A 21,169-nucleotide genomic window follows, 5' to 3' on the forward strand; every position below is an offset into this window, starting at 1 on the left:
TAGTAAAGAATATGGGCGTCTGAGGAAGGCAAATCTGTCGTCGCCATCTGCCTCCTGCGTGTACAAAATACTTTTCATAAGCCTCAGCAAACACACAGATACACATTTACAAACATTAAAAGCAGCGCATGCACCCTTGCTCAGCCCACACTGATGTCAAAATTCCTCTACCCAACTTTGGCACTAAACACAAGATCAAGATTTTGGTTAAAAGACTGATCGTTAATACAGGTCAATGTGGTGGACAGACCATTAACTCACTGCAGAGTTACATGCAGGTATTGATGTGAGCTGGATGGTGCTGAGGGAGATCATTGTTTGGGTAGGGGTTCCACTATGTTATAATCACATTGATGGTGAAGCAGTGTGATGAAACACTTGGATAAGCATACCAAAAAACAATTTGGTCAAATGTAGGAAATAGTGTTCAAACAGGGTGAAATGGTTAGTATTTCTTCTGTCTCTTAAATCTTTCCAATGTCATACATTCAATACGAGGGGTGACTTTTGGTTTAATCTGCTGTTTGTCTCTCTCTGTCTCTTTCTGTGTCTGTTTGCTGTGTCTCTGTCCTTCTTTCCCTCTCTCTCAATGTCTCGCTGTCCTCCATTCCTTGTCTCTCTTTTTGAAATGAATGTTATTTTTTTGCACATTTTGTAGTGGGAGAACAACAGTTGCTATGGAGATGGAGTAAAGTAACACATGTAAAGCAATTCTGTTGATGGGTAGAGGGGAACTTTGGCTTTACAATGAGAGTCTGCTGCAAATGGTTTTGAAAGGAGTGACATTTTGAAGTGCTATGACATCCCTAAAACAAAGCACAAGGAAGTGTGTCCATTATGTCCTGTTACTGTAATTTCGGTTTTTATGTCCTTTTTTTTTTTACCCTAAATGTTCAATTTTCCCCTGAAATGTGCTACTAGCAGAGAATACATTCAAGGATAAGACTGACAATTGTCCATAATTTTCTTATCGTCAACAAATCCCACAAAAAGACCAAAACCATAGCAAAACCAAAACCATCAAGTGTCGCCTGTGTAGCCATCAAAAACCATAACTGGACAATAATGCTTTAACGAGTAACACAGTACAGTAAAGTGATATTTTTTTCAGTAACAAGTAGCATAAGGAATTATAGTTTAAAGTTCAGTAATAACATTACAGTTTCTAAGCCCATTAATACTTTGTTACTTCAACATTTCATGGGTCATTATGTTAACTGTCTTACTAGGTGGTTGATGAAGAGATGATATATCAATTTGTCTTTTTTATATTCAGTCTTGCCCAAGCGTCAGCTTGGTTCAGGGGCTGGTATTAGGAGGTGGCTAGCCTGAGCCAAAAGTAGAGGAAAATGCCTTCAGATAACCCCAAATTTCTCTCATTTAGAGACTGTCCTCCCATAAAAAACAACCCTCTAGGTTGTTTATACAAGTGGTATATTACATCTCATAGTTTTATTGTTAAGCGACATCACACGTTCATGTGAGATAGCATCAGTCTTTTCAGCATATGCATCTAAAACAACATGTTTACATTCAAGTGACAAAGCCTCTAGTGGCCATTGTAATTATCACAGGAGCAAAGGAGGAAGTCTGGTGACAGTGCTATATAGCTCAAAGTGTGTGTAGGCAGCAGGTTGGGGTGGGCGGATGGGTCAACAAAACATTGGGCTTTAACAGCGGGAGACTGCTGTTCCTTTCCTGTTTCCTATCAATAATCAGCGTTGTTTCTTTTAACCACGACCATGATCATTCTATCACCTTAACCAAGTATTTATTATTGTAACCATGACAACGAACATCCTCCAACCTTAACAAAGTACTTATTATAACCCCGACCATGATTTTTGCCTAAACCTAACCAAGTTATGTGGCATAACTCCCGTTGCTGTAGGGGCACTATTTCAGGAAACGCTCGTATGGGGAACTATGTGTGGAGTAACCACGGCTAATCTAGTTGTTGATGGTTAGCATTTGCCTCAAAACCATAATGTTAGGTTTGTTGCTTGTTAAATGACAATGGGTCATTTTTCATTTCTCGCTAGAGCTAGAGCCAGGAGACGGGTTGGCTTAGCTCCAGCATTTAACTGACTATGAAAACACAACTTGTCATTTTTGATCACTTCAGTTTTGAAGGGGTTCAACAAACAAAATATAATGTATTGTTTAAAGTGAGCTTTAGAGGTGGTGGTGGGAGATTTTTTTTTAACCTTTTGACAGAGCTCGCCTAGATGTATTTTGTCCATTTGTAAATTGTTTTTTTATTCTTTTTTTTTTTTTGCAATTCGGTGGTTGGGGACAGTGTGTATGTAGCTTTTGTCTTGTCTAAGCATACATTAAATGGAGAAACAACTTTAGATATTGTTTGCAGTTTAAACAGTTAAACATGACTATACCTTAATTTTATTACATTTTATTGTATATAAGAAAAAATCAGTCAGAACGTTAGATTAATCTGTTAACTCCATGTTTACCGCATCTTGGCACCTTTCTCTGTCTATTTTATATTTGTACAGTGTAGCATACAACCATGTCTATTTTATGTTATTCCTGCGTAAGAAAGACAAGACACTGAGACAGTGTACCTGCCTGTCGCTGTCTTATCGTTGGTGGTAATGCGGGTACGGACAAATGACCTGTATGGTCGTTTAGGTTGGAAGACTTGTTCTTATTTACATGTTTTTTTGGGTTTTTTCATTCGTCAGTCGATGCACGTAGAACAGTGAACAAGCTTGTTCTTCAGACAAAGTGGTGTCACTGTATGTTTTCTTAGACATAGGCCTGCTTTGCTCAATAACTGACAATTTGTGTTTATGGACAGGATAGGATAGGATAGGATATATAAACTATTTTACAATTGTGAATTTTAAAATCACTTTATCAGAAAGAACCCTCGAGACTTCTCCACCCCCTCTGTGCTGAAAGTCTAGCTCTTCCTCTGACTGAAGCTTAAGCTACGTGTCTACAGCATTGTTCCCTTGTTCTTACATTGCAATGTATGTATCTAAAAGTGTAATGAGACTCAAATGTCATTTTAACTGTATGTCTTTTTTCACTTGTTCACAACAGTATGTTTCAATTTTAGGGTTACAAGAGGCTTTTAGGATGAGATTAGAAGAATTTCTTCATTTTTTCAATGATAAGAAAGGCGATTAGCGCCAGCAAATTAACACTGAATTCAGTTACCTGTAGGTGGCTAACACTGGAGAGGTTGATGTTGACCCGGAACACACTATTGCACTTCAGAGATTCCCACTTGGTTTTTAAAAGCAGCATTTAAAGGCAGTTGAACCAGATATTTTAGCCATTGTTAACGGCTCTCTGTCTACTGACATTTTTCCCTCCAATTTTAAACATGTCATCATTTACCCCCTCTTAAAAAAGCCCCCTCTGGATCCCTCTGTTTTCAGTAATTGTGGACCTATCTCTAAGCTTTCATTTTTATCCAAGATTTTAGAAAAGAATGTGTCCACACAACTATTACTCTGAGTTGTCCCTTGAAAGACAGGTGACTAAAGTCCTGCAATCCTGGTTTGTAAACCAAGATATTTAACCAAAATCAGGTCATTCTTTTCATCTGTAGATCTAAAAAAAGGTCATCCATGCTTTTATTTCCTCCAGACTGGACTACTGCAGCACCCTCTACTCTCGTATCAGCGGACCGAACATTCAAAGACTACAGCTGATACAATACACTGCTTCAAGGCATACTAATCCTTGCTGACCTTCACTAGTTACATGTGTTTAAGAATTTATTTTAAGATTTTGCCGCTTGTTTTAAAAGCTTTGATTGGTCAGCCTCCTGCCTATATCTGTGCTCTGTTAAATCCCTATGAGCCTGAAGGTGACCGGGCCAAGGTCTGCATCGTCACCACCAAAACTGTCAGGTAATGAATAGTTTTCATTGGAACTGGCAGTAGGTGGCTCTCTCTGCAAGCTTGTCGTGAGAAAAATGTTTGAATAATCATAAAAATATATCACAGGGTGGTACTCTAGGTCATATTCGTCACTGATGGCTGAATCATTATCAGACACAGGGTCTGACTCTTCATAACGCTCGTCATCACGTCTTCCAGTGTCGATGAGAGAATCATCCGATACTTCTGAATTATGCAGGGGCAAAAGTCATGGACTTGAGGGCTGTGTCTGTATAGGAGCTGGTTTCCAATTAATTTACCAGGTAAACCATTGTTAGAAAATGGTGTGTAAGGGCTTCCCTGGGACTAATTCTCCATTCAGTATAAGGATGCAGACAATATTTCAGGAGGCTTAAAAATGCCGTCCCATCTCTGTACTCAAGATCGTCCTGTTTTGCCGGGCATCTCTGTATTGCAGCCTCCAAATTCCTAGCCAAGACAAAAAACTTCCTTGAAACTATTGTCCTGACACCAGTTACCTCCCCTTGCTCCTCTGGTGTCCTTAGTCTCCAGTCTGCATCCTGATCCAAGATGAAATACATCCAGCTGTATTTTCCAACAGTCAGCAGGTGATCCTCTGGCTGACCCAGCAGGTGCAACATAGTTTTCATCCAGTGATATGCACAATTGCCACGGAAGTAGTTGGTGCCAAAGTACATGTATGCCATGACGCAGCCCACTCCCCACATATCAGTAGTTTCGGACAAGGTGAGGCCCAAGGTTACTTCCGGAGCCCTGTATGCATTGAGCCTGCATGGCCATTCCAACCTGCACTTGGCTCACTGGCAGGGCCAGACCAAGTCAATCAGCTTGATCTCGAATGGCTGATACTTGTGATTGACAAGCATTATGTTGTCAGGTTTCAAGTCACTGTGCATGATGCCAATAATCTTCAGGGCTTCAAAAGCAACCAGTAGCTGGTGGGTCACAGGGCCAATTTCATTGACACTCAGCAGCATCCACTTCCTCTCCTTCACCAGGTCTAAAAGGCTCCTGTCCAGCATTTCAAAGGCCAGACAAGAGAGCTCATAGAACCTGAAATTGTCAATGAATGTTACGATGTTCATGTTGTCTGGATCAGGAGCCCCGACTGCTTTGCCACTTCCCTTTGATGATCTTTAGTCTTTGTGTGAATTTTTATTGCCACTATTTTGGCCGTGATTAAGTTGACACACTTGGCAACTTTGCTAAAACATCCTTCTCTGGTAAAGTCTATTACCAGGTAGCAGGTTGTATTGCTATAGAGCAAATCACGCTTCTGTACCTGAAACAGTGCAGGGGCTTGATCCTTGTCCTTTTCACTTGCCTTATTTGACGTTGACGTTGATGTTGTGAAAGATATTTTTTTTTTTTTTGCTTTCCAAATGCGATATAGTTCACTTGTCTTCTTACTCTGAAGGTAACCAGAACTTAACTGACCAGCTTCAGATACAGGTTTTTCTATGTAGAGTTCTTTGACATCATTAAGTTCTTACAAGATGCCAAATGCACAAAAGTACAGTACAGGTCTGCCTACTTTCAGTCATACCACTGAGGCTGACAACTTTTAATTTTCTTTTTTTTTGTTTTGTTTCTTTTGAAAACTGGTTCTAAAAACTGGATCAGATTGTTCAAAATTCTGTTTAGAGGATTAACAGCCATGCTGACTGCCTCTTTATTCAGTAGATAGATGTTGGTTTGAAAAAAGTCCAAAGATGACTGGGTGTCTGGTTGTCTGGTTAGGTTTGCTAGATCATCCACTGCTTTTCAATCTCTTCTTAAAACATTATTTAAAAAAATAAATAAAATAAAAAATAAAGCTTTCATTTCTATGTGAACTTTAATTTATGTCATGTAATTTATTTGTCCTATTGTTGTTTTATTGTTGTTTTATCCTTTTGTGAAGCACTTTGTAACTTTGTTTAGAAAAGTGCCATATGAATAAAGTTTATTATTATTATTCTCCTATTTCCTGAAGTCTCCTGGCTCTCACATGTAGCGTGGAGACTTTTGACTGGTATAAATCTTATCATCTAATCCATAGCAAATAGGCGTATTTGTCAAACTATTCATTTAAATACAGAAAATGTGACATGTGGGTGTGACGTGCTGGGAGTTGTGGGAATGCATTTACGGTGCCGGGCTGATTAAAAGAAAGTATTGTTACAAGTAGCTTTATGCAACTAATTATTTTATCAACAGTAATTATCAACAAGTAATAAGTAAAGAGCTACACTGTGGCTGGTGACATGTTTTTCATAAAAATAAATATGGCCACAGACGTTTATTTTGAGAAATATATAAACGGTCCTGGTGCTGTAAATAGTCATTAAAGCACTAACTGTGTATTAATCCACAGCTGAAAATAGTCCCCCAAAAATTCACTATTTACTCCAGTTAAAGTACCAATAGCTAAAAACTACAATGAGCAGTTGATTGAAGAAATTAATTGGACTTTTTTGAAAGATGAAACAATATATCTGTGACCAGATTTGAAAGATTTAGTGTTACTGACACAGTAGAGAAGTCATTAAGAGGCAGATTTACTCATAGTTGGTTTTGGTCTTTTAATGGTATTTGTTGATAAGAAGAAAAACATAGAATGAAAGCAGCCTTATCCATTAAATCAAATGAATTTTTTCTGCTGCTTCCAACCCATATGAATATAAACAGAACTTTGTCTTAATATATGTCATTTACCTGATCCTCAATGGTGCCCTTCACCTGGCCCGAGCCTGCTCACAATCAACACTAGCTGTGCTGCCTGACAGTCTGCATGCATTTATGTTGCCCTATTTCCATTTATATGGATCTATATAGCATCTTTGCTTATTTCGACAATGGTCCCTGCAGCAGTGATTAACATGGTACAGTCAGGGGCTGATAGCCTCTGCTGGTAGCCCCCTCCGATGAGCCGCATGGCCACGTTTGTAATAGCCCCTTTGCTCTGCTCTCCCCCTTCCACTTAACTCAAATCGATGGGCCCTCCTTCAGCCCGATCATTTATCTGAGCAAGCCGACAGAGCCAGTGAAACAGCCACAGAGGACCTGGCCCCGCGGCCTCATAACAGCCAGCCCGCATAACCCAGATTTACTGGACTAGCTGGAGCGGCTTTATTCATGGATGGAGAAATGAGGAAAAAAAGGATGAGGAGAGGAAGGGTAAACGAAAAAGCATCCTCTTCTTACACCCTTTCTTTCCTCTCCCTGTAATTTTCACTCTTTCTGCCTCTCCTTCTCCTTTCCTTTCCTCCACTCAGCCAATTCAATCCCATTTCAATCTCCCAGTGAATGTTCGGAGAATGCCACGTCCTATTACATCACTTATGCTGTTCATCAAAGCGACAGGGTGTGAATTACCCTGTCCGTGACACCTAAATCATGGTACTACCAAACCCTGGGGCTACATCAAATAGCTGCTACTACATCTGGATCCCTGGGATGAGACAAGCAACCTCTTCCCTGAGTGAAGCTTCTCTCCAGGTAATCCAGCATTATTTAGCTCCATCCAAACATGGCTTAAAGTTATGTTCACTGCCTGCCAAACATGAGAAAAGCTGCCATTTCCCCCATTTTGTCTCCCTTTTCTTCATGTTTCTGATAGTCTTTGGAGTACTTTCCCCTCAACACTATATATATATCATGCTTTTTTCTCAATCCACCAAATTACATATACTACATTAGCCTAATGTTTTACATACATCTACATTGTAGAATTATTTTTACAAAGAGATTTGGTAAGTAGAATCTCTCATACCTTTGATCCTCCTAGACTCCTTTCGCTGGCTGGTTTTGACACCCGGCTGTAGCTCGGCCTCTGCTGACATCCTCCACTGCTGAGTCCCTTGTCCTGCTTACAGCAGATCCACCATGGGTTTGCACCACGCTAGCTAATCCTCCCAAACCCCCAGTGTCCAATTCCCCCAGTTCTGTCTCTCTCACAGTCGCTCTTTGGTGGAGAACATCTCCTTCAAATCCATGGTGAGATGTCTGGTACTCCTCAATAAATGAAGATCCAGCATTGATAACTACACTCCTTCACTGTTGGCCCATGGTGTCTGAGTATCGCTAAACAACACATGAAAAGATGATTGAATTATGAGCAGGGTGATCCTCTAGAGAGCAGCTTCAGATCAGATTTGACATCTTCTGTAGTGTACCTGAGTTCTCTCCGTGAAGGTCAGGTATCACATGGTTCACTGTTGCTCTTTTCTGTGGGTCCACCTATTGCTCAGGTGTAATTCCCCCCAGGGGAGTCTGCAACATTGATTGAATCAAATATTGTTCCTCAGAGTAGGTCAGGAGTGGATATTATTCTTTGGTAGAGTACTTCAGATGCAGTCCGACAGCCCATCACAGTCACTTGCTCCGAGCACTGCAAGGCGAGGAGACAGGGATTACAGTTAATGTTAAACTGGAGGTGGTTAAAAATTAAAATGACAAACACATCCCCCTTGATCACTCATTACAACATTACAAATCAATCCGACAATTTAACAAATCAACAAAGATGTTATTATCTCTTCTGGATCATCAATCCTTAATGAGAGTGCAGAAAATGCTTGCTGTTCAGCGCCCACCCTTGAAGGAGACCTGTGGCGAAATATTTGACACTCTTGTTTTATGTACTGCTTGTGAGTAAATATAGAACATTAAAGCATGACCGGTGCTTCTGTGCATGCAAAGCAAATTTTCAAAAGATGGATTGTTAATGCTCCCAGCTCAGGCCAACAGCACGAAAGGAGGGGAAGTAGCACAGAGCGATGAATGACAGGCTGTTTCAAAGCAGACTGTTGTGGGAATCCTGGCACAGTCGTCTATAAACTAGAACCCCCCACATTGTGCTTTAATGCCCTTGAATCTTCTACTGCTAACACGGGGGCAGTGCCAAGCTGGCACAGTGGCTGGCACCGCTTCTGTTGGCATGGTGACGGGCTATTGTCGGAGAAAGAGGCCTTCAGCCTACCCAGGCCTGAAAAGACCTGCTACACATGGAGCACCGGGCACACATTATCCTGTGTGACATTGTATGACATTGTGAGTGTCTTTGCACTCCCTGTTGTTGCTTCTAACTGCCAAAGTACAGACTGTACAAATGTTACCTGTAGCTAGCTAACAACGCACATACCACCAGGGAGTACGTAGACTGCTTGTGTGTGTGTAACCAGTCTTTGTCTGATCTCAGACTTCACCAGAAAGTCCTGTTCTTTCTGTTAGTTCTTCCCAGTTTTTCCAATTTAGCATGTGTGAAATTTTTGCTTGAATCTGAACAATTTAACAACTCACACAGAAGCATCTTCGCTTCAGTTCATGTCACCCAAGGGTATTTTGCGTACACTCACATCTCTTTATCCATTTTAAATACAATTGAGCTGCCTCTATGATTTATTTCAGCCTTAATACACCTTCAAACTTCTTCCTCCTCAACACAACAGAGGAAAATCAAAATCCAAATATGGGGCTCATTTAATTAAAACATAAAGTTTAAAAAAAAATCTGCAACATGTCTTTGCATAATCATTGTCCATGTCAGTCTGGCAGACTTTCCTGTGGACATTTTCTATTGGAACTGTTGTCTACCAAAGAAATAGTCCCAGTGAAAAACCATGTCCACAGCATGTTCTGTGGATTATCCAGAGTAACAGAACCACTGTTTCTGAATAGATATGTTGCTGCTTAAATTTTCAAATTACATTTTCAATTATTTGAACACCCAATATGGAATTCCATCCACATCCACTGTATTGAGGTGGCAGCAGAAATCTCATAGACATGTATCTCAAAACCTGGACACCTAAAAATCGAATCTCTCTTGCATGGATGGAAGTTTCGTCTGTGACCTCGGTGCTATATAAATCTGTGGTTCTGCCTCATACTGTTACCTACACAAACATTTGGGGAAAATCAAATGATATTTTTTACTAGTTGGGGCCCATGTTAAAATACATAATAGATATATGCTGGGGTCATGAATAGAACTACATGGCTGGATATCAGTTGTTGTTTTTTGTAATATGGATGAAACAACCCTTTCAGATAGACATTTTTCAGTATGCACATGCAGAGCTTTGTGCATTCATATATTTTTTCATAAAACAAATGGATCTTTAAAATAGTCTCTCTACAGCTATATCTGCTTCCTCTTCCTTCTGCAACAAATCATTCAACTGTCCCATTATCCCAACATGAGCTGTGATGTTAAGACACATTTCATTTCCTTCAACAACAGGTCGGTGCGGTCACTGCGTCACCACCGGTTCTCCTTGTGCATGGATGTCTAGACCATGTGTCACCCTTCGTGTGTGCTTATGAGGCAGATAATGTTACCCAGGTCCAGGCAAAGGGGCAATCTCCCCCTAAGTACGTCTCAGACAGAGTCCTGGAGTGTCAGCGATGGTAGAGGTATTTTCCATGTTACAAAGAACCTTATCATAATGTAATTTTCATTACCAACGAGGGAGATATGCCTCATTGTATTAGACCAGAGAGCGATTTAATGTGATGTACAGCTGCTTTTCAAAACCATTGCTATCTAGGTCACCCAGACTCCCCAATCTGCTCCGTGTTTTAACAGCTCCCAGTGTCTCTTATGATTTGGGTCAGAGTTAAAGAGCATCACTCATTTCTCTAGCCACGCTCAACTGTTAGAGGATGTCAAAAGCCCTTGAAAAAGCCACCCTTTATTTATTAATTTGTTCATTTTAGTACTACCTCTTTCAAGTGCAAAGAGAAACTTCCTTGAGGGAAGTCAATTTCATTTCTGCTTGCATTTCTTTATTTCCCTCTATCAACCTGACACTCTCTTTGTCTCTGTCTACCTGAATTTCACAAATCATCTCTGGAGATGTTTGTTTTCATGCTTGTGTCAAACTCTTTACCTTGTAACCAGATTATTGAACAAAAACAGACATGCTGTGAGAAAACCTGATGTATGGCAACTCTCTCATCCTGCAAGCCATTGATTTTTCAGGAGACGAGTTTGAGTGTATACCCTCACAAGGTGAACTAGACCCCCCAGGCGACATGCATGTACATATATCTTGTCATACAGCTTCAGTGCATTGGGATGAGATGTGATCTGAATCTTTCTCATGAAAGGAAAACCTTCTTTCAATGTTGTTTTGATCAGTTTGTTGATTAACCTTGTCATAACCTTTAGTGAGCTGAAAAACAGGTCAATCAAAACACTCACAGTAACATTATAAATTGGTATCAGAAACATGATCATATCTTCAAAATTATGTAATTATATGCATATACAATACAATCAAGGAATTTGCTTGCCATGATAATTTGTTTGCAATAATTTAGATCTTTGGTTTATTTTGCAGAGAGGCAAAAGATTGTAATTTCCAACAATTATAATGAGGTCTAGCTCTATATGGAAGAAAATATTTCATTAAGTGTGATCAGATTTTCAATCATGTTTACCATCTCATAGATATAATGGGCAATCATTGCAAACCCATTTAAATCAGATCATTCTTGAGATTCTTTTAAGCTCCAGCATTCCAGTAAGTAACATCCCCTCCTGAGACTTTAATAGACTGCACAATCAGCCTCATATTGTGAGACAAGCCTCCTGCATCCTGCCGCCAATGAGTAACAAAGGTTGAACAGCCATCTAGCACTGGATACGGCCAATTACACCTCCATTCACTCCGTTCCCGACGGAAGGTGCAGTCTGTGCTCTCTAGCTTGCATGTGACTGCTGGGGAGCAGGGAGGCCCCGTCCCTGGACTATCTCAAACCTTCCACCAGCCCTGGCCAGGGCTGGCATGGCCCGGGGCTGGTGGAACGTTTGTTCGACAGACTGACTTTGGCACCTCGCGCTGGTCATCTTTGTTACAAAATTCCCCCCAGCTTATGGAGTGGGACACGACTGTCACAACCTGGCCTAGCAAAGCTCCTCTAAATAGCCTTGCTGTGTTACCTTGTGCCACCTATAGCAGCGAGGGCCGACCAGCTACTGCTATATCCTCTCTATACCTAATGTCTTTGATCTCTGTTGTTGTGAAATGTTTTGTTGTTTTTATTTTTCCAGGGTTGGACTTTTTATTCTATTCTCCATCAGCTCTTATCGCAACCTCACAATCAACAATAAGGTCGTCTCATGTGGCCTTATAAGTAACTGATAGCCCTTGAATCTAAGATAAGGTTAATTTGCTTTTGTTGGACTAATTAGATTCCTGTCTAGCAAGTGTTTGACTGGCACATGGGTCTTTGGGGTAATGCTGCAATCTATTCACACTTCTGACCATATGATTCAGCAGATTAATCATGTTACACAGTCATGGCAAACTGTAAGGCCACAGAAAAATAGAAAATATGCAAATGTACATCACAAGACTGTACATAAGCGCGGCGGTTTTCTGAGCTAAATGTTAACATGAAAATTCTAGCACTGTTCTGTTGACAATGCTAACATGCTTGTGTTGTGCAGGTATTATATTTGCCATGTTCATCCTCTGATTTTAGCATGTTAGCATGCTAACATTCACTATTTAGCACTAAACACAAAGTGCCGCTGAGGCGGATTAGAATGTCATTAATTTTGCAGGTAGTATGAGATAAATTGAAATTTTGATCCAAGGGCACTAGATGAACAGTTGAGCGATCACCACAGTGATTGCAAGTCATCCTGAAGGGAATATGAATGTCTGTACCAAATTTCATTTCAATCAGTCCAATAGCATTTGGGATAGTTCAGGAAAAACCACAAATGTGAGCCTCATGGTGGTACTAACAGAAGTCTGGGGATCACCAGTTGAATTCTGGATACCGGTAAGATTGGTAGGATTCATCCTCTGATGAACAAAACTGTCAATACAAAATTTCACAGCATTCCATTTAGTAACTTTTGAGATATTTCAGTCTGGACCAAATGGTGGACTCTACAACCCGCAAAGACTGCCACAGACTGACATGCGATCTCTAGCACTACGCTGCTAGCGTGGCTAAAACTGAAAACTGAGCAAATAACCAGGCTTTCTTTCAGCAAGCGCAAATGTGAACATAAACATAACATTAACATAAAAGACAAGCAGAAGAAATGGGGACAACTACACTATATTAACATAGTGCTATAAACTAAACCATTCCTTTTGATTCCTGCAAGGATTTATCTGAGGCAGAACTGAAATATGGTAGCCCTTTCTTCTTCTCTTTTCCTCTGCTCTCCTGGCCTTCCAGGGGGAACTGATAGCCTCTGAGCTCAGGCTGTTCAGCCACGGCCCATTAGTTCACCTCATTCTGACAAGATGGAGGGCTTCTGACGATGGAACAGTCAAGTGTGCAAGTGGGGAGGAGGGAGGAAGAAAATACATCCAAAAAAATTCAGTTTGGGCATTTGAAGCACTCTCATTTACTTTCTGAGGGAAAACGGAGGCCTCATTGCTTCAGGTTCAGCAGCTACAGCTGGTAAACTCAATAAGCGTTGCCACACAGTTGCTTTGCTGCGCAGATTTATGTCAGTAAAGGCCTTGGAGCTGTGCACTCAGTTAGGCGTGGCTCCAGCATGGCCAGGCATGACAAGTGAGAGGGCAGGGAGGAGCTGCCCTCTGAAGTGCTCCTACATTATCCTTTCTACCAGCTCAGCTGCAGGATAACTAGGCCCAATTTAGATGGAAGAAGAGCGAGGAGGGGATGACGGTGTGTGTGTGTGTGTGTGTGTGTGTGTGTGTGTGTGTGTGTGTGTGTGTGTGTGTGTGTGTGTGTGTGTGTGTGTGTGTGTTTGAGGGGGGTTGGTGTCTTCAAGTATGAGATACATGACATAAATGAACAAATACACTCGCGCTCACACAGCCGAGGTCTCAAAATGCAAATATTAATGGGGTTTATTTTGAAAGTTTGCATTTCTTAGGCTGCTTCTGCCTCTCTGACAGACATATTCAGGCTAATAAAGTGTCACCAGCTCCCTATGGTGAGAGTAAACAATACCATGGAAACAAGATAGGCTATGTTTCCTCTTTTATTCATCTAATTCCACCCACAACATATAGCAGGTCTGGAAACCAGTGCGAGACTCCTGGATCCCTCTCAGAACAGTTAATTGGTGGATTTGGCTCTCCAAAACGCCTCCTCTGATGTTACTCTGTGGCGTCCCTGATGAGTCTTTAATTCAATGTTGATTTGGTTTGTTGTGCTGTGTCTCAGTGTCTGAACAGTGTGTTAAAACAGGCTATTTACCACATTCAGTGGGAGAGAGAACTGGGCAGGCTCCAGAAGGCCTGGACGAACACCATCTTACCTCTCGGCCAATCTTTTATTCCTTCTGTCTTTTTTTCCCTCTCTTTTTGTTTTGCTCCAAATTTATAATATTTAATCTCACCAGAGTTTTTTTTACTTTTTCAATTCTATCTCCACTTCTCTATCATTTTTTTGACCTCCCTACCACTGCTGTTCTTCCCTGCCCTCTTTTTCTTTGTCTCCCTCTCTTCAAACATAATGTGTATTTGTGAATAGAGGTTGAAGCGTGTTTTATTTTGCTGCCACCCCCACCCCTGCCTTCTTTTGTGAGTTACAAAAGAACAGTGGATACCTTGGTTTGTTCGTTATTTCATGCAGAGAGTAATTAATGAGACAATTAGGTTTCTTTGCTTCCTTTGTGTTCTCTTTGAACTAAATAAATAGCCAAAAGGTGTCCTTTTTAATTGCGCATGGGTCATGGATATAATTAAGATATGCAAGAAGCGTCTTTGTGAAACTTTACTGTGAATAACTGCTTCAGAGTTTGTTGTTCTGACTGTATTCATGTCTTAAAAGGCACAAATTTCATTCAGCAGCATTGTGGACTGGCTACATGACTATCAAACACTAGAAAGATCCAGTGTAGCTGAGATAAAAGTTGCCATGATCAAAACCGCTGAGCACAAAAACATCTACAGTCTGCGAGACAGCATTAATGAAGCTAAAGAGAAGCACCTAACAGGCACCTCAAAACAGGCCCCTTTTGGTTTTTCTACTGTTACACTGTCTTATCAATGTTGTCATGATGTGGCACACCATACACACACACGGTGTTGGGAAGTAGTTTCCCTTAATGAAAATGAAAAAGCAGTGTTACATATTTTGGAGTAACTAAAGTCAAACTTTATTTTTTAGTTCCTCATTATTGCTTTAGTTTTGAGCTGACTAAGGGACTGTATGAAAATTAGTGGAAGGGGATAGGGGTTCAAAAAAGAGGGAGCATTATATATCTATCTATTTATTTATTTATATAGATAGTTAGTTATTTTGAAGGGGAGGGACTTTTGAATTTTCTCACTTAAGATTTAAACAAAAAACAGGACTTAGCACATATTGTGAAATTTATTGTTCCATTAACAGATATAGACGTTGAAATGAAACACCACATTGAATTTTTAAACCTGATATAGCTGATTTCTTCAGCCACTTAGGTGGTCAGGGACACAAGTTAGGAACAAAATTGTGTTGTTTATTTAAGCATCCAGGAGTTAAAGAGCAATATTAGGAACGTGAAACTTTTAAGTTTTGGCCTTGTTCTTTATAAGTGTTAACCATAATAATTTTCACACAGTCCCTAAGGATTGACCTTGTTTGTATATTGTGGAAAACATTGATTATCCTCTTCTTTGCTCATTTATTTGCCAAGGTTTTACACAGTTCAGATTTCGCAATTCCCCATCTATGAAACTTTTTTTCTTCCTCTATGAAAACTCCCACATTTGGTTCGGGTTTCCTGTCAGACTGTAGCATCTGGCAGAAAGATGCCTGAGAGAAAACATAGGAGAGTCTGACATTACATAAAAAGGAAAGTTAGCATGTCCAATACTTTCTGCTGTGATAACTCTGATGAGTTATTTGGTTTCCTTTCACAACTCTCCTAGTGTCTGGCAGCTGTAGGAGCTATTCAAAGCACAGAAAGAATTACTTTTTCAAATAAATTGCACTACAACTCTTGTTAACATCCCAATTAGTGGGATTTTGCAGTGATTTGATTTTGTTTTTGCAGCTGTACTCTAAATATCATCATTTCCACAGAGCACTTTTAACTATTTCTTCTTTTCTCCTGATGGTACCTTTGTTGTAGCTCCACTTCGCCCCTTGTGAAGTCACTAGTATCTTGTAGAAGCGGCGTTTAAAAGAAGCTTACACAACACACACACACTCACACACACAAACTTTCTATTCCCTGACGACAGTACAGTATGTGCGGGTGTAATTAGTGAATCTCCCACCACACCTCAACGTCTCTCATTAATCTCACATGAGTGATTAGGCTGCTGCGACGTATGGAACCACGGGAGGTGTGAAACTGGGCGTGAAACTGTTGTCATCTCATATGTTATCGCACTCTGGAGACTGGGAGGATTAAACCATGCCAGGCACAGCCCATTGGCAGCTAATCATGCCCCTAATGATAAGTGAAATATTCGACTGCCTCTCATTACAATGGCATCGCAAGGTCAAGATCTCACACAGATTGCGAACACACGCAAGCAGTACCACTGTTGTCTCTCTGAGGAGCTGCCCCTTCAGTTGTTCGCCTTGTTTTGTATAACCCCAAAGCAAAAGCTGGATAAGAGCCTGAATGAAACCTTCTGAATATGACACTTGATGGCTGATTAGAGCAAAACATCAGGGTAGTCTCCAACTGTGATGCTCTGGTGAGAAGTGATCTAAACGGTTTCATCAGAAAGACGTCATGCTGACCGCTGGTGCTGTGCCAGATGCTCGTCGCTTATTGCAACTCCACATCAGAAATATAGAATCTGTTACCTGAAAACATTTTAATTAAAAGAGGTACAAAGTTCAAAATTATAAAAACTGCAATTACTCGGCCTGGATAGATATTTAGGAAAATCAAAAGTCATCAGCCATTGAGAGTGAAATTTTCATCCTACATTTTACTTACATGCAAGATTCTATAGCTAAATTGATAGTCATGGAAATAAATACAGGTTTCCCTCACCGTTTTTCTAATGACATGAATAAATGTGGGTTAAAAAATGATGCATTAACAAACCAAATCCAGAAATGTATGGTCTCCTCAAGGGAGGTCAGTCTAAGGGTCAGCTCCCTTTAGATCTGCTTATGACTCAGGGACAAGGCTGGGCCACGTCTTTATAAGGGCCTGAGGGCTCCAGGTTCACTGTTTGGCAATATGAAACTTGAAATAATATGAAATAACAAGGTTGTTAAGGTGACCACTGTATCATTACCTAATTTTGAGGTCCCATTTTGTAGAGGGGCAAGATTCTAGTTTTAATGTAGTTCAGTGTATGTTTTGTGGACATTACCACAAACTAATTATTCACTCAACAGCGTCCCCTAGCAGTTTAATCCAGCGCTTCTTGGGGTTCATTTTTACTCTATTTGATTCATTCTCTGCGGAAGTGACTGCTATTAAACAAAAACAGGATTTAACTTTTTTTTCACAGTTTCTTTCTTTTTTTATTGTGCAATAAAGTGACTACAAAACAAATTTAGACAAGTACAGGGACACACAAACAGCCAAAATTGAATATACAAAGTAAGACACAGACAAACAACAAAAATAGAGGGGGCAAAAACTAACTGAGGAAAACCATGAAAATTCAAACTAGTCGGTCTGTAGTAGACAGGAGGCAAAAACAGAGGTCCAGCAAAAGTGTATAAGATATACACCCATCAGCCAACACATTAAAATGGGTAACTGGGTTTAATGTTTGCGGGGGATCCGACCATCGCAAGAGCGGGCCCAAAGACTTGGCAGTGGCGCAACGGAGAGCTGGGATCCCCCTGAGGTGCAGAGCCCATTAAACAACCTTATGGCGAGTTGTTTTATAGGGTTTAAGTGGTGGGAGCTGAGAGCTTGATGGACAACCCCTAGAACCTTATCAGGGAGTTTGCTCATCCTAGTCAAGAGCATCTTTTGTTTTTTTTCTAATGGAGATCACCAGCAGCTACGATTTTCACAGTTTCTTCAGCGACCCTATTCCCTAATATATTCCATATACTAATTTGTTATGCCAAATCGATTATAAGGGCTGCCAGTTTTTTGGAGGAAGAATGTATTATTTTGTACCGCAAACCAGTCATGTTAAGCAACTAAAACACTTTGGTTAGGGAAAGACTGGTTTTGGCTAAATGCTACTTAAGTAAACACTTTGTGTCAAATCACCTTTGGCCTTTTCCTTATTTAGCTAACCTCGTGATCCTTTCCTCACCTTAGTCAAGCATTAGCTTTGAGTGTCTAAACATAACAATAAAAAAGTACATCATGCTTTAGTTGCTGCAGGCGGATATTGTAGGAAAACGAATGAAAGAAGTTGTTAGTGACTATTGTGCAGATACTTTATGTTCTGTATGAACATTTTGTGTTTCGGCAGATATGTTCATTAAAACATGTGTTGTGTTGATTAAAAATGTAACTTGGGTGTCATTATATTTCTCCCAGAACGTATTTTCTGTTTCCAATTAGCAGTATGTAAATGTAGTTTTTAGGAGACTGAGTTAGGGAAAGATTACTTTTGTGTTTGAGGCAACTAGGAGTTCTTGGATCTCAGCAAAGGCAACAGTACTCTACTTTTCATACTATTTATGTTTATCTACATTTTAACAGTGTTGTAACTGAAAGATAGATTAAACAGTCAAAGACAATGGACTTTCCTGCTTCCGTCTCCTCATCTTCAATGTTGGCCAAATGAATCTAGCTCTAACAGTGACAACCTACTACCTTAATCTAAATCATCATACAGAAAAGCACAGCCAGTTTATTTGTGACACAAAACTCAAATTAATGCATTCTAATACAACCATCTTGCAGTAAATCCTATCTAATATTCCGTTTTTGTTGAAACTGTTTTAGAGAGGTGTTGATTCAACTTTATGGTCATTTTTTAGAATGTAGTTTGTGGTGATGTTGAATTGAATTGTATTACTCTGACAAGGGGTTCTTTTATATCGGTGAGGGTTGACTAATTAGAAACGCAGCAAACTAAAATAACCATAAAGTTAAATCCGCACCTCTTTTAAGCAGTTTCATTAAGGAGAGTTTTCGGTTGTGTGGGAGTGAATAAACTTGTGCTGTCAATTAATGTTTGATTACTCAGAACTGTAGATGTTCGAAACGGGGAGAATGCTCAGTAAGAAAAAACATGAATTGGCAGATATGAAATCACATGAGAATTGAGCCTGATAGCTCTTCTAGGCTGAACTAAACATTTCCAGTTATATCCAGGGGGTTGAAAAAGTATTGCAATAAGGAGACGTGGCAGATACAATATTTTAATTTACTGTCAGTGGAGGGAAAACCTTGCTAAGCTCATATTTGATTACATATTTTATAGAACACAAACACAAATGCACGTACAATTGCATCTCAGCTACTGTAGTGCCTGCTGCTGCCAGCCTGCCACACTGTTATAATCATCAGCCACATATGGAGCTGCTGTCTTGCCTGTGGGGAATAGGGTTGTGGAACGGGCCAACGGGATGAGACTGAAGGACCTCACTACTCAGAGGTGATGAATGCTCTGCTGCTTATGGAGCCTCCTGGAGAGCATCTGTGAGAGCAGATGAATGGGGAGGAGAGGCTGATAAATTGGGTCACACGAACGTAGCATTTCTGGGTAATGCGGTGAAAATGCTGGAGGTGTGCAGTTGGGTGGCTGCACGTGCCTACAACTGGGGCAGAGCTGCTCTAATCTGACTTGATTTCCTTTCTCTGGCTCCTCTCGTGCTCCTGGCTTTATAGAAAAGTTACGCTTTTAATTTGCATTAACATACTTTGATTCTTAATTTCTTGAAGCCACTCACTCATTTTAAAAAAATAATTTGCTTGATGATTTCTGTCCTTTTTGGCATAATAAAAACTATACTGACAAGTAGTGGATATACACAAATTCTAGATTGATGCATACATTTACACAAATACAGATCACTGATATTTGCCATTTATTTGCTGAACACTATAGTGGTTTGCTAATAAATACTGTATATTGACATTTGAATTGTCATTAGCTTGGCATGTTGTTCATTGATAATACAAGATTCCTCCCTGGCCATTATTACATCATCAAGACCACATACAAACACATTTCTTTTAATCTAATTTAATATGCCACAATATGTATAAAAGTTTATTCCTTGTACTAAATGTAATGCTTTGAAAAGCTGCTAACCCTCTTGGTTTCATTTGTGTGATCAAGATGTCTTGAAAACAGAAAAATTAAAGGTCCTGTGAAATAAAAAAAATTGTTTTTATCTTGTGTCTCTGCATTAATTGTGTCTTAGTATATTTCAAATATATATTAAAAAAATCATTTTTTTAGTCATTTTTAGTGTTTTTATATCAAAATCCCTTTCCGTTATCTTAGTGTTAAATGTTTGTGATGACTCATCTTGCCCTTGGAGGGCAGACACATCAATTTATCCAATCAAATGGGATTTGGGATGACCAGATAACTTATCCCATCATATACTGTAAAACTGATCCTGACTTATTAGCTTGTGGGTCTTAGTGGTTGACTATAGCTAGCAAGCAATATCAAGGGTTAAAGATGTGTGGTTGAGGTCTAATTTATTAATTTCTCCCTCATTCTCCGAGTCTTGATCTAACAATGCAGCGGAGGGATGTGTGGAGGGAAGCCAACAGTCCTCTGTTGCTCTTTATAGGTCCGTGTTCTCTTGAGACTCGTGATCTCAAAGCCACAGCCACTTTTTAATGATTCAAACAAATATCTGAAAGATTTGATCAAATCCTACTCAAAATGATACCCTGGCCACAGATTCTGTTTCACCCGAAAATATGCAAGTTAAAGACACCCTAACTGCTGTTTCAAGTCAAGTCAAGTCAATTTTATTTATATAGCACCAAATCATAATAGAAGTTATGTCAGGGCACTTTTTATATACGGCAAGTCCAGATGGTACTGTTTATAATATTATTTACAGAGACCCAAGAGTTCCCACCACGAGCAAACACTTGGCGAGAGTGGCAAGGAAGGAAAAACTCCCTTTAAACAGGTAGGAACCTCGAGCAGAACCCGGTTCATGGTGGGCGGCCATCTGCCTCAACTGGTTGGGTTGGGGGGGGGTTGAGGAGGAATATATGCAGGTCCCACATAAAGATGTATAATAATAATTATTATTATTCTTATTATTATAAGTCTAATACTCACTGGTCATTTAAAGGTACCTGAGCTGCAATATGGAAATGTCAATGTAATATATAGCCCACTGGCAGATTTGACTTCAAATTAGAAGCACTGACCTTTAAAAACTCGGAAGTGTCAGTCATTAATGCGTACACATTATATGCCAGCTGATAT

General features: G+C 39.9%; 1 protein-coding gene across 1 annotated transcript in view; it reads right to left on the reverse strand.

Annotated features, from left to right (window-relative positions):
* Window positions 1-7,735, reverse strand: part of dab1b (DAB adaptor protein 1b) — a 28,186-nt gene extending 20,451 nt beyond the window's left edge. The window contains exon 1 of the mRNA XM_040143312.1: window positions 7,651-7,735. Coding sequence (XP_039999246.1) covers window positions 7,651-7,720 — 70 coding nt within the window. The 5' untranslated portion in view covers window positions 7,721-7,735. The remainder of the gene's footprint in view (window positions 1-7,650) is intronic.
* Between the last annotated feature and the right edge of the window lie 13,434 nt (window positions 7,736-21,169).

Source organism: Xiphias gladius, chromosome 14, assembly GCF_016859285.1.
Source record: "Xiphias gladius isolate SHS-SW01 ecotype Sanya breed wild chromosome 14, ASM1685928v1, whole genome shotgun sequence".
Lineage (NCBI taxonomy): Eukaryota > Metazoa > Chordata > Actinopteri > Istiophoriformes > Xiphiidae > Xiphias > Xiphias gladius.